Source organism: Vombatus ursinus, unplaced genomic scaffold (assembly GCF_900497805.2).
Source record: "Vombatus ursinus unplaced genomic scaffold, bare-nosed wombat genome assembly UNPS02001419.1, whole genome shotgun sequence".
In the NCBI taxonomy this organism is placed as follows: domain Eukaryota; kingdom Metazoa; phylum Chordata; class Mammalia; order Diprotodontia; family Vombatidae; genus Vombatus; species Vombatus ursinus.
In genome coordinates this window covers 8,828,313-8,851,421 of record NW_020941197.1, presented here as the reverse complement: position 1 = coordinate 8,851,421, position 23,109 = coordinate 8,828,313, and the positions used below count along the sequence as shown (strand labels likewise).

Genomic DNA, 23,109 nt, shown 5'->3' with positions numbered 1-23,109 from the left:
TGTTGAGCCTTTTGCATTTTAAGTGGTGATAACTGGCTGAATGGCAGAATGAGACATATGAAGAGATATATAACTAGTTGGGGGAAAAAAGAGAAAACTGTGAATCCTGTAGAATGTATCTCCCTTCTGAGGGCAAGCTTTGCTTATCATTTTGTCTTTGTATATTCAATGCCTACCGTGTAAATATTAAGAGGTGCTTAACAAATGCTTGTGTATCAACCAGACTAAGGAAATGTTCATTTAAAAATTTTTCTCTTTCCCCAACAAAATGTCTGGAGGCATTTACTTTGTTATATTTCAGTACTTGAAGGAGCCATGATTCCATTAGTTGGGATAGTCTTTTCGATGTATATTACAACGCATTCATCTCTTAGATGTTTTCGTGAGTTGCTGTGGCCCCAACATTAACTGCCAAACTTCTAGTGATAAACTTCTTCAGACTTAGGTCCTTGAATGATAGACACAGAGTCACATCTACCCCACAATAAGGCACCAGAGTAATGGTGTAATATTGACCTTATTATTTTATTTTATTTTGAAAATTGTTATTTCAATTTTTATTCTATAAATAACACCAGTGAAATTTAGATTCAATTTTAATTTTTATAGAAAAGGCTTTCTATTTTTAATTTTTTTATATTATGGGAGAATGCATGTTGGGAATATTGGATTTGACATCTCACTGGCACCATATGTTGGAAAATAATTTGTTAATGCATTCTCTAGCATTAGTATGCTTTTTAGATGGCATTAGCAAATGTGAAACTGACCAATATAATATTAAACTTGCTAATATAATGCTAATATAATGCATTGAGTTGAATTTGTTACCATAGGAACATCTATCCATAAACAAATGATGAGGTGCAACTCTTGGCAAGTATTTATTCACCTTTCTCAATGCATAGGAAGAGCTCAATGCCACCAATGACAGACATTCATTCTTTCAAAAATAAAGGCACAATTAGCTATTTTAATATTTTATTCTGCCTGTTTGTTAATATTTCTTGTATTATATCAGTAAAATGGTTACTGTTTAATTTTTTGTTAATGCCAAGTTATTTAGTTAATGGACATTTAGAATAATAAGCATACATAAAAATGTGAGAGGGGAAACATCTACTACTTGGAGAGGCTTGCTTTCATTGAGGACTTAGTAATTTTCCTAGTATAGGAGTCATTTCATAACTTGCGCTCAGTAAATTTTTCAGAAGTACGTATTTACAGTTGTAACAACATAAGTTACCTACAAGGCAAAAATATGAGTATTAAACCTACAGATGTAAAAATATACCTAATACAACTGGAGAGGGGTGGATAGGTAAATAGTTTAATGGAAAAGAAATGTCCTATTTTTTTTTTAGAAGAAACATACATCTATGGTATCATGATGTATTTTCATTATATTAATACCCACTTCAGCTGTGATGTAAAAAAAAAAGGCACTAGATTTGGAGTCAAAAGAGCTGGGTTTGAGTCTGGTTCTATCACTTACTGGCTAAGAGGGCTTGGGCAGGTCATTTATGGTCATTTATCCTATTTATGCCTTAGTGTCCTCATCTTTAAAATGAAGCTAATAATATTTGGAACCGAGTTCAGAGATAAGCAAGGTGGGCGGTCTCTTAGGGCACAACATAAATGGATACAGAAAAATATATTATGTACATATGTATTTAATAAATGTACATTTTTTAGTGCTGAAAAATATGATCCTCCATGGGGTAAAGGAATTTGTTTTTGATAAGCCAAGATGCACATGACAGCAATTACTCTGTCTCTGTTGGACAATAAAATGCAGGAGATTCATTTTTCAAATCTGGTTTTGGGTGCACAAATGCCTTGTCAAACTTTGATTATTGTGGGTCTCAACTGAAATGGTGTATAGAAAACACCTTGTAATTTTTAAGTTCTGTATGAATTTAAGCTATTGTAGTATAGTTATTATCATCACGTCTTTACAGGTTGCCCACCTTGTGTCCTTGACACGTTTGTTTTCCATTAAAAAATCTGAATAGGTTTACTCTTTCCAGTTCTGTGAAGGGAAAATGGAGAGAAAATGAAGAGGACCTCTAAACTTTTTTTCTCCTTTTCTCAACAGAAAACCTCTTCCTCTTTTGCCTGGGCTCACACACTCACACACATACACACACACACACACACACACACCCCAGTTATAGCAAGGTGGACTTTTTTTTTTAAACAAGCACATACTTTTCTTATGTGTCTGAAGAATACTTAATGCATTTTTTGGTAGTTAAAAGGAAAATTTGGTTAGTGAACCAAATGTGTGAATATGTATATACATACATGCTCACATACATGTATATATGTATATGCATGTGTAGATACAGAATACATATTTACATATATATGTAAGAAATAAGAGATGCACAAATATAGAGACATTTCCACTCTAAATATTCATGTAAACTATTTGTACCCGGCCTGTGGAAGAGACTTCCAAGTTTGTATTGGTCTGATCAGCCACAGTAGGACATGCTATATCTTGACTCTAGCATAGTGACGTCATTTCGGTCCTCTTTGAGAACAAAGGGCAACAATCATAATGAACAATATTAAGATAAATGACTTCAGTAAAATGGTCAGTTCTTATGTGATGGTAGCATGGTGCAATGGAAAGAATTATAAATAGAATAGAATCCTAGAATATTTGAGCTAAAAGGTTCCTTAGGAATTGTTGAGCCTAATCTCCTTATTTCAAAAGAAAGAAAACCCAATAACTACGCCTCAAGATGATGCAGTTTTGCTAATTGGTCTCCCTTGCTGTGATTATATGCTTAGTTCTTTAACTGTAGCTCACCATAAGTACAAAATTGCAGTTCAGTAGGCTTTGTTTTAACAACATATCAAAACTATCTTTATGATGAAAAAAATTCAGAAAGGAAAGGAAATTTAATTAGGCAGGCATCACTTTCACTCTTCCTTCTGTGTTTATTTTCTCTAAGATATGATTCAGCCTTTTTTTCCCCTCAGGATAATACCCTTCAAGCTGAATGGCCCTCAGCAGATGAATCAACTGCCAGGAGTAGTTCACCACTTGATTTCACCAAACCAGGTTTCATCTCTGGGGCTCTTTCATCCACTGGCAGTGAGCTCTGGTCAAAATCAGAAAGCCCTCCAGCAGATTTAGTGTCTCCATCAAAATTACCCCTTCCCTCGAAGGTGGGTTCCACTTCTCCCCCAGATGTTTTAGAGGGTAGCAGCCTCACTCTTCATTCTGTCACCCCAGCAGTGCCTCAGACTGGCTTGCCTGTGGCTCCTGAGGAATGGACTTCTGGACCTGATTTATTAGATGATGGTGAGTAATTCTATCATTGCACTTTCTTCCAAACTTTATTAGTAACTCTGTCTTGCATGAGAAGCAGGAAGCAACAGTGGAAAGAGGCAGAGGAAAGCATTCCTTGAGGAAAAGTGGCATGTGAAGGGCAGTATAGACAGATAGAGAAACCTGTGAAAGGGGGACAGAAATTAAATTAACTTGGTGAGAGTGGAGGATTTGATTAGAGGGCAGGTAAGTGGCACTGTGTATAGAGCACTGGACTTTTAATCAGGAAGATTTTCTTGAGTTTAAATCTGTCCTCAGATACTTACTAGCTGTTGACTCTGGGCAAGTCATTTAAGCCTGTTTGTCTCAGTTTCCTCATCTGTAAAGTGAACTGGAGAAGGAAATGACAAACCACTTGAGTATCTTTGCCAAGGAAATGGCAACATGGAGTCACGAAGAGTGACTGAACTGAACAACAACAGCAAAATGGTCATACTACCGCTAAGTGTCAGAGGTAGGGCTTGAACAAGGGTCTTCCTGACCCTAAGACTAGCATTGCGCCACTGGATGAATTGGAGGGGGGAGAAACTAGAAGTAGGGAGATAACTAACAAGAAATCTATTGCGATGATCCAGGCATAAACTTATCGGAGAATGGGATTAGATTTAGGATTGTAGGAAATATAGAAATCAAAAGGAAAGACTAGGTTTGAGAGACATTGTTGGGGAAGAATCAGCTTAACAGTGACAGAGTAGCAATGAGCAAGAGGAGGATGACAAAGAGAAGTTAAAAACATGGTTCAAGATTTTCGAATTTGAGGACTCAGAAGATAGTGGTTGCCAGTGACAGCAATAGAGAATTTGGGAATCAGTGAACTGAACCACTCAGTGACAGGTAAAATTTCTTAGGGAATTTTCCTTCTAAGTTCCTATTTAGATTCAATTTCTTTCTGGTCAGTCTGCTTTTCAGCACCTCTCTGTTTTTATGGGGTAAAAGAGCAAGCATTTGAAGATAAATTGCTTTAACAGTGAACAAGCTCTGGTCATCCCCCTCAGGGAGAATCAGGTTGTATTCACAAGCACCATTGTTCCTCTTGTTGGCTGCTGAATTTAGCAAAGTCAAAGCCAGCCACTGACCCTGATAACTTGATGAGAAAAACATGATGGGCAACCATTTTCAGAGAACCAGGAATAGAATGCAGAAATTAAACATAAGCTACAATTAATGGAAAACTTTATTTTTAGGACTAAGAAGCGTGGAAGAGCCAGAAGGTTTTTCTTCTTTCATTCTATTGACTTCAAATCCACCCTCTCATCTTGTGCCAACGCCATCCATAGATGACTCTGAGTTGCCTTTGACTTCTTTATCAACTTTGACCTCTCCATCCATATTGGATTCTCTTGCCATAGAAATTGCTACACCTTTTGACTTGGATCCTTTGGCTTCCCCAGAGAAGGATCAATTAGAAGTGAGCATTTTTCAGCCAGAAATATACCCTGAAAGTAGGCCCTTATTTGAAGACCAATCAGGTTCAGGATCTGGGCAAGAGGCCCTTACTTGGCCGTGGAGCAAACCTTCATTGCATCATGGCACTGAACCTCCTTCTGAATCCTGGCTCGAAAATGAGGAATCACTTTTGCCAATTGAGAGCAAAGAGAAGAAGCTAGATAGAGCCACAATTGATAAAGCAGGGGGGCTTTTTGATGAGTCTGAAGCTGCCCTTAGGGCTAATGGTTCCATCTTTGGAGTTACCACAACTCAATCTGTCCCTGTGTATCTCTCAATGCGCACATCAGAGGCAACCTCCATTGATCATTATTTTGTTCCCAAACCACCCTTCGCATCAGAATCTACAATCACCTCTGCTTCTACTGATAGACTAGAAAAGATAGAATCCTCCAAAGAACCGAAGCCAATTGAAATTTTAGAGTCATCTAATACAGAACTATCTGATATAGACATTTCAACAGGAAAGTCAGGCATGGGACCTTTGTGGACTAGGCTTTCCACCCTAGATGTAATTCAGTCAACAACTTCCTCCCTAGGGAGACCAGCCCAAGACATAATGGCAAGTACAGCAAAGAATATTGTCACCCTCCTGTCTAGAGTCTCCGTTTCTGAGTCCACCAAGTTCTCTCCAACCCTCAGCTCCACGAAGCTGGAGGATGATGTGATTATGGATGTACAGGACATTTCATTGGAACTGGACCAAGTGGGCACAAGATACTACCAGCCTGCACTCAACCAAGAAGACAGTAGCATTGTTGGTAGCCACGTGGAAATATCTACTAATTTGCCCTCCACTGAGAGAGCTGATGTTGTTTGGCCCACACAGAGAGCCTATCCAAATTACTCCCAGACAACAGGCCCTCTGGTGGTCTTCTTTAGCTTGCGGGTGATGAACATACTGTTTTCAGAGGACCTGTTTAACAAAAACTCTCCTGAGTATAAAGCGCTAGAACAAAGATTCTTAGAACTGGTAAGACTGTAAGTAAAATATAATGTGTGGGCACACTTATAAATACACATAACATACATATTTGCACCAAGAAAGGAAGAACTTTTGTTGTTGTCAGTTATTATTCATCATCTATAGATAACATTCTAAGTTGAGGGTGGGGAAAAATGATTAGACAAGGAAAGTGCACATTTGGCACAGGTGTGGCAAGTTGAGCTAGTGATCTAAGGCCTTCACCCCAGGAACTCTAGGTTTCAAATGAGCTTTTTTTTTTGAAAGTGATATTTAAAGTGGTGAGGTCAATCCCCAGGAATAACAATGTCTTTAATATCATTATACTTAAATTTGACTCCTTAGTATAAGCCAAGGGAGGTCAGAATATACGAAGATTATTTTACAAGCTGTAGTATTCTTGAGTGCCATATATCTTTTGGAGAAGTGCTGCAGCATTTGAGCAGCTGATTAATGTTGGGAATGTCATTGGGGAAAAATGTGTAAGTTTCCTGTTCATAAACTTGTTCTTATTTCTCATGAATGGTAGCTAGTTCCCTATCTTCAATCAAATCTCACTGGATTCCAGAATCTGGAAATCCTGAACTTCAGAAATGGCAGCATCGTGGTGAACAGCCGGGTGAAGTTTGCTAAACCCGTACCTCACAATGTCAACAATGCTGTATATACAATTCTGAAAGACTTCTGCAACACTGCCTACCAAACCATGAACCTAGCCATTGATAAATATTCCCTGGATGTGGAATCAGGTAATGATTCTGATCATGAGGCTCTAAGACAATGCAATAGTGACTTGTATGGCTTAGTTTCTTTATATGATGAATTTTATTGCAACTGGGTGGCACAGTAGATAGAATCTTGGGTCTGGAGTCAGAAAGACCCAAATTCAAATTCAACTTCAAACACTTACCAGTTGTGTGACCCTAGACAATTCACCTGACCTCTGTCTATCTTGTTTTCTTCTGCTGTAAAGTGGGGACAGCAAGAGTGCCTATGTCATAGGTTGTTTTAAGGATCAAATGAGATATCTGTAGAGCACTTAGCACAGTGCTTGGTACATAGTAGGCACTATATAAATGCTTTTTCCCTTCCCTTTTCCTTAATGATGGTTTTTTATTTTTATATCATAGCCATTTCTGGGGATGTCTTCATACCAATCAGTGGGACCTCCATTGTATAAAGAAAAACAGTTAAGAGGGCAGCTAGGTGGTGCAGTGTGGATAGAGCACTGGCCCTGAAGTCCAGGAGGAACTGAGTTCAAATCCAGCTTCAGACCAAACACTCGTCACTCACTAGTTGTGTGTCTCTGGGCAAGTCACTTAACCCCAATTGCCTAAAAAAAGAGAAAAAGAAAAACAGTTAAACAAAAATCATGACTGCATTTGACAGCAGTATACACAACATTCCACAGTGACGTTCCCTCGCCTGTCTTCCTCATGTCTTTCTAATTTGTCCAGCACAGGCTATACCACCAGTGGAATAGTCTATGCTGGATACATTGAGTGTATTTGGTTCTTGGCCATATAGCTTCTTCCTGGAAACCAATGGCTCTCTTGTGTCCATAGAAGTTGATGTACTTCTCATGGATAAAGAAGCAAGGAAACAAGTACTTATTTGTAAAGCTGAATGCTTTACAAATATTATCTCATTTGACCCTCACAATAATCCTGGGAAGTAGGCTTTATTACAATCCCCATTTTACAGTTGAGGAAGCTAAGGCAAACAGAAGTTAAGTGATTTTCCCAAGGTTACACAATTAGTAAGTGTCTGAGGTAGGATTTGAACTCAGGTCTTCCCAACTCCAGTTCTAGGGCTCTATTCACTGAGCCACCTAGCTGCCTCTGGTGGCTAATGATAATCTCTTTACTACTTAACTTCCTGTGAATGTGTGAAATGAAGAGTTCACTTTAAGATCAACTAGCATTAATTAATTAAGTGCCTCCCCTGTGCCACACGTCACGCTAATAAGTACTGGAAATATAAAAACAAGTGACAGAATCCTTGGTTTTCATGTTACTTACATGTTACATGTTAGCTTACATGTTACTGGGGGAAACGGCATGTTCATATGTAAGTGCATACAGAATAAATACAAAATCCATGCCAGGCAGTTAAATACAAAATACTTCAGGAAGAAGTTCACCAGCACCTGGAGGGATCAGGAAAGGTTTCAGAAAGGTGGTACTTGATCTGGGTCTCAAAGGAACTGAAGAGTTCAATGAGGTAGATATGAAAGGTGAGTGTATTCCAGGCATGCAGGGCAGGTAATGCAGAGTCAGAGGCTGGAGACAGAGTGCAATGTGTGAAGAACAGAAAAAAAGCCAGTTTGGTTGAAATGTAGAGTGTGGGAAGGGAATTAATGTGCAGTGAGGCCAGAGAGATAGATTGGGGCTAGATCGTGAAGGGCTTTAAAAATTAGAGTTTATATTTTAACCTGGAAGCAATAGTCTACTGCCTCTAGGGTTGTTTGAGTAGGGAAGTAACATGGTCAGATCTATGCTTAAAGAAAATCACTTTGGTAGCTATTTGTAGGATAATTTAGAACAGGGAGAGACCAAGCATGAGGCCATTGCAATAATCCAAGGACCTGAACTAAGATATTGGCTTACATTCTACTGGGGGAAAACATGTACGTAGAAAATAAAATGTGAAATATATACAAAGAATATATTTAAATATATACATATATATATGAAATATGTGTATATATATGAAATATTTATAAAGTATATATTACCAGAGGGTAAACACTAGTGATTGGGTGCATCAGGATAGGCTTCCCGTAGGGTATGGCACTTGAGCTGAACCATGAAGGATGCTAGTGATTTTAGGAGGCAGAGGTGAAGATGCAATGGCTGCCCAGTATTCCATATAAACTGTGTAAGTGCTTCCTTTGAAGAGAAGTTGAGCATAAAAAAGGGTCATAAAAACATGATCCAAGCTAATCATTGCGTTGTTATTTTTAAGGATAACTTAAAGTGAGTTGCCATTACCCATTGGTGATAGAACATGAGTCAAGTCTGAACACATGGATACAGAAAATGATATTGGATCCTAGAATTTCATCCATCATCCCTGTGCTGCCCTTTCCACACTGCCACCCTCCACATCAAAAGAGATCATGGGTTTGGGTCGGAATACGGAGGATTGGCTGGACTAGAATTATTTGTTCTATTTTAAAAACTTCATGTTTTCAGTTCTTTCTTCATTCAAGGTAATTATGGAGAAAGTTTTGTTATTTGCCTTGGAAGGAAGCAGATGGCCTCTGACACGAGGAAAGACCAATCCATTACCCATTAAGAGCAGAGGAAATGACCTAGCCCATCTCCCAGTTTCAAGTCAAATGTGCTCATCTCCTTCTGGTTGCTTTTTCATTCTTTTCAATCCCCCAGGGCCACGCTACCCTTTCATTATCAACAGATGACCTCATTTCCTACTTTACTAATAAGATGGAGGCCATTTGATAGGAATATTCTTACTTTCCTTCCTTTCCATATCACATTTCTCTACTTTACTGTGTTTTATGAGGAAGACTTTTACCTTCTCCTTATAAGACTTCTCTGTTTACATCCTTAAGGTTATTGCTGCCCATATCCTCTAGGACTTTGATCCTTCAGTTATCCCCTTTCTCTCAAATCTTCAATATCTCCTTTTCCATGGATTTTTTCCCCCTCTGTTGACAAACATGCTCTAATATTTAGAGCTGAAAGGGATTTTGGAAATCACCTCGTCCAACCTCTTCATTTTATAGATGTGGAAATGGTGGCCAAAGGAAGTTAAGTGATTTCCTCAAGGTCATACTGCTAGTCGGTATGAGAGCTAGGATTCTAATCCAGGTGCAATTCTTCAAATCCAATATTCAGGTCTAGTACTATTTCCATGCCATGCTATCCTCCACTGGCATGTCCCACTGGAACCTCACCTTTGTCCTCTTTCTTCAAATATCTCCATTCAAACACTAAGACACCAGTGTTTCATCCTGAAAAGCAGCATTGAAGTTGATGTTCTCTACTGTATATACTGATTATTCTATGCCAGTGATTAAAATCTGCCACTTTTTTTATCTGTCAGTAAAATGTATCAGAAAATATTAAATATTGGTTGACCTGTCAACTATTTTAATTAAAAAAACAGCGATAATAATCTTTCAGTGAGCTTTTAAGAAATATAAATTGTTCTATTTCAGGGGTGGAGAGCCTTTGGCCTTGAGGCCACGTGTGGCCTTCTAGGTTCGGCCTTTTGACTAAGTCCAAGTTTTACAGAACGATCCTTTTATTAAGTGGATTTGTTCTGTGAAGGACCGCACTTGAGGACCTAGAGGGCCATATGTGGCTTGGAGGCCGTAGGTTCCCCACTCCTGTTCAAGTTATTGAAAAATTAACTGAAAAACTCCACTTATATCAATCAATCACTTATGTTTGAAACTTCAGTGAAACCTTTGATTCATTGCTCTCTTTCACTCTCACATCCACTCACTTGATGAGTCTAATCAATTCTGCTTCCAAAACTCTTGACCACTTTCCCCTTCCTTCTGTTGTCACATTCTTAGTTCAGACCTGCACTATTTGTCTCTTAGAATACTGCAATACCTTTCTAGCTAGGCTCTCTTTCTCTGGTCTCTTCCTCCCCCAATCCGTCCTTGACCCATGCCACCAGAACAATATTCTTAATGCATGGTAATCTTGTCCACTCCTCTCTCCCTCCTCCATGCATATCACCAAAGGAAGCTTCCCTACTTCCTGACACTGCCACCAGTCTAGTATAGACCCTCATCACTTCAAGCCTGGACTATTGCAATAGCCTGCTGGTGGGTCTGCCTGCTTCAGCTCTCTCCTCACTCCAATCCATTGTCCATTCAGCTGTCCAATTGTTGCTCCTAAAGTGTCATGTCATGTCACCCTCCCCCTCGCTCCCATTCAATAAACTCAAGTTCCTATTACCTCCAGGATCAAATACAAAATCCTCTGGCATTTACCCTTGATAACATGACCCTTTCCTTTCTAATCTTTTTACTCCTTATATCTCTCAACATACTCTGCAGTCCAGTGACACTGGTTTCCTTGCTCTTCGTCACACATGATACACTATCTCTTAACTGAGCATTTTCACTGGCCGTTTTTCATTCCTGGAATCTCTTCCTCCTCACATTTGCCTGCTGGCACCTCTGCCTTCCTTCAAGTCTTGGCTAACACCTGACCTTCTGAAAGAAACTTTTCCAAGACTTTCTTCCTTAATCTTAGGGCCTTCCTTCTGAGACTACCTCTGGTTTATCCTGTATAGATCTTATTGACACATAGTTGTTTGCATCTTGTTTCCCCATTAGACTGGGAACTCCTTGAGATCAGGGACTGGTTTTGTTTGTTTGTTTGTTTGTTTTTTTGTTTTTGTTTTTTTGCTTAGCACAATACCTAGCACAGGGCAGGAAATTAATAAATGTTAGTTGATTGAGTGACAAATGTGGTCCAGACTTCTTAGCATGACGTTCCCCATATTTTAGTTCATCCTACCTTTTAGGTATCATTTCCCAGTATTCTTCATGCACTTTGAACACAGTGACTTAGACCTTGAGTTGGAAGTGATCTCAGTGGCTGTGCTCCATCCTTTGGGGCCTTTGCCAATGCTTCCCCCTTGCTTGGAATGTCTTTCTCCTTCTCTGCCTGTTCAATCCTACCCATCCTTTAATGTCTGGGTTAAATGATACTCCAACCATGAAGCCTTCTTTGATCTCCCCAGATGGAATTCTTGCTTCCTCTTCATTTAAAAAAACATTTAAAAAATTAAACATATTTACTTAGTGCCGGATATTTGATTTAAAAAAAAAAACAACTAAAAAAATGAAATAGTTTATGTCCTCAAAGAACCTATTGTCTGTCGTATATATTGTTATCTCCCTCAATACCTAGCACCGCACTTTATATAGTTTGTACCAAATGTATTTATGGTTTGAATTGAATGGCCTGATTTATTTATAAAGCATTATATTCACCAAGAAATGGAATAAATCAGTGCATTTAACATTTTAGTTATGAAATGTAAAACCAGAGTGCTACCTCTAATTGCTTTCAAAACACTATAAAAATGACAAAGTCATCATGGCAGTGACAATAAAAGTGAGTTGCATCTTTATTTAAATGTAATGACATAAAAAAAAACTGCTAGCAAAACTATTTTTAAGATATGGTAATTAAATGTTATTTTTGGTAGAAATCATAATACATGTATATATGCATCATATGTATATGTACACATATAACATATATGTATATATGTAGATGCACATGCAAATTTTCCTTTTAGACATATTTCATTTTAAGGATATAGCCTATATTCAGGAATATATTATATTTGCTGTAATTATATGTATTTTGGGTTATGGGCACTTTTGCATAATCAGTTTCTCAAGATTAGCTAAGAGCTTGGGGTTTATACCTATTATGTTTATGTCATATATTTCAGAAACACTACAGACATTTTCCATAAGGCTCAATTTCAGACCTGGTTTAATTTCTAATTGCAAACATTTGAAAGGAATACTCAAGAGTGAGGGAATGAATTGTAAAAACACGTAGTGGAATCTTGATCTTCCATCCCCTTGGTACTTTAGCACATTCATAGGCTCCTGCAAGGATGACAGTCTTGGTAGGGGCTCCCACAGACTGTCAAGGCAGCAGAACTTGAATGGGCCCCTGCTAAGAACAGGTGCTAGAACCAGAGTAGGATAGAAGGATGTTGATCAGTATACTGAGTCTTTTGGAGTTGGTTACTGCCTTCACTGCTTCCTCTTTCTGGATATTTTTTTTCAAATGGATGATGAGTGAATGAAAAATCATACACTATGCTAAGCGCTAGGGATGCAAAGAGAAACCAGGAGACAAGCCTTGCTCTTCAGGAGTTTACATTCTAACTGGGGGAGGCAATATGTAAATGAAAGTTCTGCTTCCCGGTGGATAGAAAGGCTTGAAAGTCCTGTGGATGAAGTGGAGGGGGTCTTTAGGCCAGATGGCAATGCTAGGCATTTACAGGGCATGGAAGCAGGGCAGATGGTAAGTCCAGGGGGACCTTACAGAGTCAGTGTCAGAGGAGATAGTAAAGCTTCCATCTTACTGGAAGGAATAGAGTTGGTGATTCCCAACTTATCTAAGCCATGAGAACAGTAAAGCAGCCCTTTTGGGTTCTGGGCATTCCCAACCAGGGAAGGGGGAAAAATAAAGGTGAAAAGGTTGTAACGATGGAGGATCTTTCCACCACCAGGTCATCCTTGGAGTTATTTTTAAAATGGTGAGAGTCAGTTGTCACATGACATCAGGGTGCTGCACACAGTTGGTTATTGTTGTTACTGGGTTTTTTTTTTCTCCCTCAAAATTCCTTTTTTTTCCCTTTGTTATGATCTAGCCTCCCTAGAAGTTGTTGTGGCCTTTCTGGATCCTGCCTGAAGTCGACAGCAGCTTTCTCTCTCTGTAATATATCGCTTTATGTTTGACACAAAACGCAGTGTGGGGAGAAATATAGAGCCTGGTGAGGTGGAGGAGGGCAAGGTTGTAAAAGGCAAGTGGTAGATGAAGCTCAAATCTCAAAGCATGTAAAGATTGCTTTGGACACATCTATGTGTATTTCTTAGGCAGAACACTGCAATCAGTTTCCATGGTCCTAGGCTTTAGTGGGATTTGGAAAAGATCAGGGAACAAGGATGATGCAAAACTCATTTCCCTGGCCCAGGAGAGGGAGTTGAAACAGTATATCCTTTTAAGGGAAGTTTTTAATTACACTTCTTCAGTGAAGTCATTCTCTTTATCTCAAGTATGTAAAATAATTCTCTAGAACTCAACTGCATCAGGTGACATTTGAAAACATTTTTATTTTTTAATTGAGTGACTTGCCCAGGGTCACATAGCCAAGTATATGTCAGAAGCATGACTTTTGCACAGGTCATAATGGCTCTGAGGCTAGGTTCTCTATCTGCTATATACAATGCCATTTGAAAACAATGATAATGACCCTGGAATTAACCAAAATGTAGAAGAAACTTCAGATCAGTATATGGATTTAATGCCTGGAAATTTTTTTCTGACGATCTGGATTCTATTCTTGGCTCCGACACTTATTAGACATGTGGCCTTGCTTCTCTGACTCTCACTTTACTTATCTGTCAGTAGTGGCTATGAATACTTTGTAGGCTTATTATAACAGAATAAAACAATGCATATGAAATACTTTGAAAAGCTAAAATACTTACATATCCAAGGATTTAAAATTTCCTATGAATGGGTAACCTCTTACCAATGCAGATTGTAACTTTGGATATCTTCTCTTAGTGGAAGGTCATTGAGAATTGCTGTGATGGGAAAAACATCACCCTGTAGTCTAGAGGTTCTCAAACTTATTTGGTCTACTACCCCCTTTTAAAAAATTACTCAGTGCCCTCCCCTGGAAATCTTCTTTCTTTAGCCCTTTAATTTTTTTTTTTAATTTGCATCATTTCAAAAAATATATATTTTTTTAAAAAAATGATGCATCTTAAATTTAATAATTTATTACAAATTTTTGGGTTTTTTCTTGCATTGAAATTTTGATGATGCAATATTGTGTCATGCAATTTTGTATAGTATCATATTATAAACAAGTCATTACATGCACATATTCCTGCCAATGCATGCTGGACCTCCCAACAATGTGCTATATGCTCACCTGCCAACACTTGCTTGTTAAGACCTATCAGCAGACTTGACCTGGTTATAACTTGCATTTTGTGTGCGTATTTGGAAAATAATATAATCACTACATCTTTAACTCTGTTACACAACAGATGAAGTATGTATGAATGGTTTTCCAAAATTTTCTTCTTTCCTTTTACTTCCACTGTCCCCTTGTTTTTATTCAATGCTTCCCAACTGCACCAGAGGCTACTACTGCCCCCCCCCCCAGATCATCCCAGCACCCCCCATGGAATGGTATCACCCACTTTGAAAACTTATGCTGCAGTCCCACTTGTGATGAACCTCTCCTAACTTAGATAGGCTGGTCCTTGTATAATTGATACCACTAGGCCCAGAATCTAAGCTTATCCATAATGGATGGAGGGCTGGTCTCAAGTTAGGACAAACTGGGTAGAAGTCCTACTCCTGAGCCATACTGGTTGTATTGATCTGAGAAAATCACTGCCCCAAGCAATTCTCTAAGAAAATTAATAGTAATTTGCTTTTATAGAGAGAATCTCCTCATCAGTAGCATCGTTTTCTGATGAAATCACAAGCCTGGACCAGAACAAGAAAAACCATCCAGATTAGTACGTTCTCCAGAGTTTACACCCTGCTTACTTTGCCTTTGAAAACCTAATGTCAACTCTAGGCTACCATTAGGCATTAGAGAAAGACTTGAGTGGAAGAAAAATAAAAAGTATTTATAAGTCGGAGGTCATGTCTGAAGGCAGCTGTGGGGAAAAGTGCTATGTTGGGAGCCAATAAATGATGCTGTCATGAATCATCACTAACAAATTGATTAACTAGATGACTTGAAGCAATCATTAACTTTTCTAGGCCCAAATTTCCTTATCCAGAAAAATGAAGAGATTAGATTAGGTAGTCTATAAGGCCCTTTCTGGCTTTAAAAATTCCATTATTCTTGTTTTCCTGTGGATATTACCCACAGAGTGAGGCAATCTTTCATGGTGAATTTCATGAAGCTGTCTCTGAAGTATGGAAGACTTGAGTTCAAATCCTCTGATATATAATAATTATATAAACTTGGGCAAACTGTTTAATATTTCAGTGCTTGAAGACAACTCTCTGAGACTATAAATTGTAGAGAAAGAGGCAGAAGAAACTCCTTATCTTGAGTTACCAATACTAATGAAAGATGGGAGAGAGAGAATAAGTATTTTTTTTTTAGGCAATTGGGGTTAAGTGACTTGCCCAGGGTCACACAGCTAGTAAGTGTCAAGTGTTTGGTCTGAGGTCAGATTTGAACTCAGGTCCTCCTGACTTCAGGGCCGGTGCTCTATCCACTGCACCACCTAGCTGCTCCTGGGAATAAATATTTACAGAGAACCTACTATGTGCCAGAAACTAAGCTAAGCACATTACAAATATTATCTCATTTAATCCTCACAACAACCCTGGGAAGTAGGAGTTGTTATTATCCCTATTTTACAGTTGAGGAAACTGAGGCAAACAGATGTTAAGTGACTTGTCCAGGATCACATGGTTAGTGAGTGTCTGAGACTGGATTTGCACTTAGGTCATCTTGCCTCCAGGACCAGCACCTTATCTACTGTACCACCTAGTTACTTATGATGAGACGCAGATCCAGGAAAAATAGAAAATTACCTGTTAAGGCCCTACTCCAATAGATGGGCTTGGAATAAGGAAGACTTGAGTTTGAATCTCATCTAAGACACCTACCTGGCTGCTGTGAATAAGTCACTACCCTAGCTTGATCAAATGGCATGAATTCTCTGAGCCTCAGTTTCTTTCCCTGTAAAATGAAGTAGTGGGAACTCAATGACTCCAAGGTCTCTTCCAGCTCTAAATCTAGGATCCTATGATTCCCACTGTGGAATGGAGGTGACTGTTGGTCCTCAAAGGCCAGGCCAATGGAATACAAGCTCTAGGAGCCTCACTGAATAGGCTCCCTTTTCTGCTTTGTTTGAATTTTCAGGTGATCAAGCTGACCCTTGTAAGTTCCAAGCTTGCAATGAATTTTCTGAGTGTGTGGTGAACCGCTGGAGTGGAGAAGCTGAATGTGTATGTTACCCTGGTTACCAGAGTCTCCAAGAACTGCCCTGTCAGAGTATCTGTGAACTACAGCCCGATTTCTGCCTGAATGATGGAAAGTGTGACATTATCCCTGGTCATGGGGCCATTTGTAGGTATGCGATTAGCAGGTATTTTTGTTTGACAGGGCTGGGATACTGCTCTCTGTAGCAAAGTGTACACTTGCAGGATTTTATATTTTAAATGGCAGCTAGGTGGCTCAGAGGATAGAGCACTGGTCTTGGGGTCAGGAATACCTGAGTTCAAATCCAGCTTCAGATACTTACTAGCTGTGTGAACCTGAGTAAATCATTTACTGTTTGTTTGCCTCAGTTTCCCATGTAAAGTACTAATACTAATAGTACCCACCTCCCTAGGTTGTTGTGAGGGCCACATGAAATAATAATTGTAAATGTGCCTGGCACATTTTGTTGTTATTAAGTTGTTTCAGTCCTATCTGACTCTCTATGACCCCGTTTGGGGTTTTCTTGAAAAAGATACAGGAGTGGTTTGCCATTTCCTTCTCTAGCTCATTTTACAGATGAAGAAACTGAGGCAAACAGGGTTAAGTGACTTGCCCAAGGTCATATAGCTAGTAAGTGTCTAAAATCACATTTGAACTCAGGTCTTCCAGGCCTAGGCACTCTATCCACTGTGTCACCTAGCTGCCTGGCACATAGAAAGAGCTATATAAATGTTAGCTATTATTAAATGAACAGGTGCCTTGTACAGTTCTTATGGAAAACTCTACTCTCTGACTTATGCCCAGTTTCATCAATTAGCTTGAACTCTTTGGGAAGATCAAAAGAACTCAAGACAATATTCTAGAGAAAGACGATGCTATGGGAAGGACCTTCATTGGCAAACATTCTGCCTTTAGCCTGAATTTGTCAGGAGATCTTAGTTATGTAATGGCTATTATTATTATTATTTATTATTATTATTATTAATACCTTACATAGGTATAATGTTTTACAGGTTACAGGACACTTTCACATTCATCATTTCATTTGATTTACGTATTAGTCTTGGGAACGAGAACACATGTTATTATTATCACCTAAAAACTAAGGAAAGTCAGAATCAGACAAGCTAAGAGGCTTGACCAAGATCACACAAGTGAGTAACTTGAGGAAGAGGGTATTTATATTTGCAAGGTATTTTAGGTTTTATGGAGTACTTTCCCCCACAACAACCCTGTGAGGTAAAGTGAAACTATATTTTTTTCAAGCAATTATCTTACCCTCTTATTGTTCTATCAGAAACAGTTCATGTGATTGCTCTACTGTAAGTTTTTAAAAGCTCAGTTTCACTCTTTTTACTGAGGGTCATTGGCAGTGGCCAATAGAGTGCCTGCCTGGCTGAATCTCACTGAATAAAACACCTGCAATTTTTAAATGAAAACCTTAAAGCACATGGACCATCAGGGAAAATTCATAGCTCAGGAATCACATGGAATTCCTCTTGAAGTGACTCACATGTAATATAAAAATAAAATTCTTCACAACAATCCCAAACTAGAGTATAATATAACTCTGCCCATTTCATGGAACCTCTCCCCTTGCCTGTTGCATGGAATAGCCACCGTTCTAGTCACATAGAACTGGGTTTTACTCCTTTCTCTGTCATATGCCTCTGGAGTCATGTGTACTTGGGCAAGCCAATGACCTTTCTGAGAACATAATTATTTTTGAGAGAAAGCTGGCATGGATAATTCTGCAGGGTCCTATTAAGCCTACAGTAACACAAGACCAAGGGTCTCCCCAACTACTAGCCAAAAGAAAGAAAAAGAGAGTAGACTTTTTCTCACCAGAAGAGCAACCTTCTCTATACCACTGTCCATAGAATGGGTAGGGAGCCATGATGCTCTCTTTTACTCTACCTTTGAGAAGAGAAGAGGAACAGAAAAGAGAAGATTCTCTTTAGGTTCATTGAAAGGGAAAAGAATGAGCCCTAGAACAGAGCTAGCCTACTCAATTGTAAGGAAAGAAAAGGGAAAGGGAACAAGCATTTATTAAGCACTTAATATGTTGCAGGCCCTGTGCTAAGCACTTTACAATTATTGTTTCATTTGCTCCTCACAACAACCCTACAAGATAGGTGCTATTATGATCCCCATTTTACAGCTGAGGAAACTGAGGCAGAAGGAGATTAAGTGATTTGCTCAGGGTCAGACAGCTAGCAAGTGTCTAAGGCTTGATTTAAACTCAGGCCTTTCTGATGCCAAACCCAGCACTCTATCCACTGAAAGAGAGATCGAAGAAGAAAGCTGAATACCAGGGTCCCTAAACCCCTGTCTACAACTTTTACTCACTCTAGTTAGATCACATACTTCTAGTCCTGTTCTTTCTTGCTGTGATCTAGGCCTGCTTAGTTCTGACTTCTTGGAGGTTGGAGGCAACATTGAACTCTACCCCAAAATCAGCATCCCCCCATTTTCCAAGGGACAAGTCAGATTTGAATTAAGGAGGTTTAAATTTGTCCTTAGGCACTTATTAGCTGCGTGACCCTGGACAAAGTCACTTAACCTTGTTTGCCTCAGTTTCCTCATCTGTAAAATAAGCTAGAGAGGGAAATGGCAAACTACTCCAATATCTTTGCCAAGAAAACCTCAAATGGGAGTAATGAAGAGTTGACATGACTGAAATGACTGAACAGCAAAAACAAGGTCTCCTTTCAGCTCTAACATTCATCACTTTAGCTAAATCCTTTCTTCTCTCTGCTCCTTACCATAACAGCTACCAGTGATTTAGTGACTGGACCATTTTCCTGAATGGTGTTATGGTTTTTGTGGTGGGGTTTTTATGTTCTAGATGCCGTGTAGGTGAGAACTGGTGGTATCGAGGGGAACACTGTGAAGAGTACATGTCGGAGCCCCAGGTGATAGGAATTGCTGTGGCCTCAGTGATTGGCTTTCTTCTTGTAGTCTTGGCAGTCCTCTTCTTCCTGGCTAGGACTCTGAGAGACCAGTATGCAAAGAGAGAAAGAAAAGGTTCCCTCAGGTAAGTGAAAGCACAAGTCTCTTTGGAGTGACTCCATTTCCCCTTTTGTGTGAAGAACCCAAATGATTGCTATTTTGAATCATCTCAGATTGAATGGAAATCATAGTCAGATCATCAGTTGGGATAGATTTTGGACAAGAACTAAAAAATGGGGCTTTGTTTTGGCAGGTGTGACTTCATCTGGCGGTGAAATGAGCCACCATTTTGAAGGGAGAGCTCCAGTATTTCTTGGGTGGTTATATGGTCACAAATTATTATTACTCTCTGTCTCTTTGTTGCTAGAGTAGCCAATTTCAGATGCTAATCTCTTGGTAATTATATGCCTATTCCAAGATGCAGTTGGTAGTACAGAATTTGGAGCACTGGTCCTGGAGTCAGGAAGACCTGAGATTAATCTAGTCTCAGACCTTTCCTAGCTGTGTGACCCTGAGCAAGTCATTTAACTTCTGTTTTCCTCATCTGTAAAATGGGGATCATATAGTATCTACCTCTTAGGGTCGTTGTGAATATTGAAGGAAATAATTATCGTGAAATGTTTTAGCATAGTGCATGACACATAGTAAACACCATATAAATGTTAGCTATTATTATCATTACTCTCACTGTTAAGTTCTCTTTAAGTTTCCAAACTGGTGTGCCCTCAGAGGAGTCATTTCTTTTAATGTATGTTCCTACAAGGCAAAAAATGGATATGCTCATTCCTCAGCCAAGTACCAAATACAAACAGGTACATTCATTAATGAATAAACATTTGGGGATTAGATTTGACACTTCTGGTAGTCGCACCTTGCTATTTACATTCAGCCTCTAGTGACAGCCTCTCTCTTCCATTATGAGGTCCATATTCAACTGTTCTGACTTAGGTAAAATCTCCAAGGTAAAGTTGACTAAGCTGTGGGTTGACTGTGTTGTATGATTACAACAGGAGGAGACACAGCCCCCCATCCCTTGAGAGTGCTGTGAAGTACAACCCTGTGTTTGAGGGTGATGTCACTGGAGATGATCAGAATGGGAGGAGCTACCCTCAGCTTACTTCCTACAGCTCTGCCAGCGGAGAGGTGCCTACTGCCTTCAGCGGTGAAGAAATCAGACACATCCACGAGGACCATGAGCTTACCAGTGAGGTGTGTGATTTTGTTCCTCCGTCAGTTCTCTCTTTTGTTCCCTCTCTCACCACATATGTATACATGCATGTATATACACACATATATAGGTACATGTATGTATGTGTGAATGAGTATATGATACACATGTATGTAGTATATAAGCACATGATAGAGATATACTGCATGTAGTATGCATACATAAATGCATTTATATATCTGTATAGTATGTGTGGATACATTGTATGTGTATATGTGTATATATGTATATATATATATATATTTATATAGTATGAAAGCTATTCTGTGGTTATGTCTTGACACCATGAAACATACACAATGATGCTGAAGCATGCATGCACAAAGGTCACCTAATACATATGGCATAATGTTGAGTAGTATGAGTTTAAATTTGGGACATCTGTGGAAAAACATATAAAAGAACTCCTTTTACCTTGATGAGAAGATTTGTAATGGGGCACACCAGAGCCCTTCTTTATAGTCCCTGTTAATACAGAGACTGGTAAGGTAGTATTAGAACCTCTGCCTCTTTCTCTGAAGGGATAATGTTTTGGTTTTTTTTCCCTGAGGAATGCGAGTACAAAACAGTAGGATGCCATAAGCCCTTTTTTTTTTTCTAGGCAATTGGGGTTAAGTGACTTGCCCAGGGTCACACAGCTAGTAAGTGTCAAGTGTTTGGTCTGAGACTGGATTTGAACTCAGGTCTTCTTGACTTCAGGGCCAGTGCTCTATCCACCATGCCACCTAGCTGTCCCCATAAGCCCCTTTAAAAGATATTTTGTTTTTGTTTTTGAAATTTTTCTAAAGCATTTTCTCATTTTTTAAAAAAGGAGATTCAAGAAAGAGCCAGGCTTTTTGAACTTTATGCCAAAGACCAACAGTTTGCAGAATTTGTGAGACAACATCAAATGTAAGTATTTGGAATGTTGCCTTTGCCCAGAATCCTTTGAAATTTGTGTAGTAGTAATGCGGCCAGAATTAGTTGAATTATTTTGGTTTGTATGGCATATATGACCAGGGTGGATGCCTAACCTGATGTTAATGGTATGTGATATTGCCATTAGAAAATTCTTAGAGTTGAGGACTTAGTTCTAGCTCTCACATATCCTATCATATCCATCCACTAGGGAATCTTACTACCCTCATTTCACCTTTGTATTTATACATCTTGTGAAGGAATAAAATAAAATGTCAGAACTGAAAGGGACCTCTGAGATCATCTAGTCCAGCTCTTATTAGAAGTAGGAATCTTCTCTATAACTGAATGTTGGGGAAACATTCAGTCTCTGCTAGAATTCCTCCAATGTCAGGGACCTGAAGGCACCCCTTCCCCCTCATTCCATTCCATCAATGGACTGCCTTGTTAAATCTTTTTATCTTTCCATTGTGTCATCCCATTTATATACTCTCTTCCACTCCTAAAGCAAAAATACTTTATTACAGGGTTCTATACACACACACACACACACACACACACACACACACACACACACACACACAAACTAGTTGCAGTTTTTTTTTTTTGGAGGCAATCAGGGTTAAGTGATTTCCCCAGGGTCATACAGTTAGTAAGTGTTTGAGGCGCAGTTCTTTACAATCACATACTGCAAGATATCCTGTCTTAGAGTTACATTATTTTTCTGCATTTATGTTTTTCAGCATACAACTTGAGAACCTGCCTGTGAATATTTTAGCTGATTCTTATCCCTCTTCCCCACCTTAGGTAAAGTGATTGATGTTAGAATACAAAAAAGAAACTAGCCTGGGAAGAGAGCCTTGTGATGGGTCCCCCAGTGTACAGACCTGTAACCTGAGCCACATGCCCAGATCTGGCATCTGTCCCAGGTTGCCAATGCTGTCACATGGAGCCTCCTGCTCATCTTAAAATTTCAGAGATACTTCCTTAGTTCAGGGCTGGCTCCATGTCATCCTATTTTTTTCTCTCCTTTGGCATCACTGTACTCATCTGTTTTTTTTTTCTACCTGGGATCCTCTTGCCCAATTTTGTTTTTAGCAATATCTCCCCTGTCATACTGCCTCTGAAAGAAACACAACACCATTCTTTAGAGTTTTCATGGATTTTGATGTCAACAGATTAAGCCCTGGCTCTGCAGTTAGAGGTCCTAGGTTCAAACCCTACCTGTAATGCTTAACACCTGTGTAACTTTGGGCAAGTCATTTAATCACCCTGGGCCTCAGTTTCCTTATCTGTAAAATGAAGGGGTTGGACTATATGACCTCTGAGGACCCTTCCAGTTTTAGATCTGTGATCCTGTGAATACAGGGAAATGAATTATTAAATCTGTTGGTAAAGGGGGAGACTTTGGGAGAGATAATCCCTGTATACTTTGTCAATTTTATCAAGTTTGCTTATATCCTAAATCTGTACTTTTAGAATTTTTTAAGCAGCTGATCCCCACATCCTCAGGAAAAGAGAGAGAGAGAGAGAGAGAGAGAGAGAGAGAGAGAGAGAGAGAGA

At 39.1% G+C, this 23,109-nt stretch overlaps 1 protein-coding gene across 1 annotated transcript in view; it reads left to right on the top strand.

Moving 5' to 3' along the window:
• Positions 1 to 23,109, top strand: part of IMPG2 (interphotoreceptor matrix proteoglycan 2) — a 97,473-nt gene that overhangs the window by 73,889 nt on the left and 475 nt on the right. Inside the window, exons 13-19 of the mRNA XM_027868555.1 lie at positions 2,995 to 3,319; positions 4,531 to 5,765; positions 6,286 to 6,505; positions 16,410 to 16,620; positions 19,318 to 19,506; positions 20,432 to 20,630; positions 21,461 to 21,540. Coding sequence (XP_027724356.1) covers positions 2,995 to 3,319; positions 4,531 to 5,765; positions 6,286 to 6,505; positions 16,410 to 16,620; positions 19,318 to 19,506; positions 20,432 to 20,630; positions 21,461 to 21,540 — 2,459 coding nt within the window. The remainder of the gene's footprint in view (positions 1 to 2,994; positions 3,320 to 4,530; positions 5,766 to 6,285; positions 6,506 to 16,409; positions 16,621 to 19,317; positions 19,507 to 20,431; positions 20,631 to 21,460; positions 21,541 to 23,109) is intronic.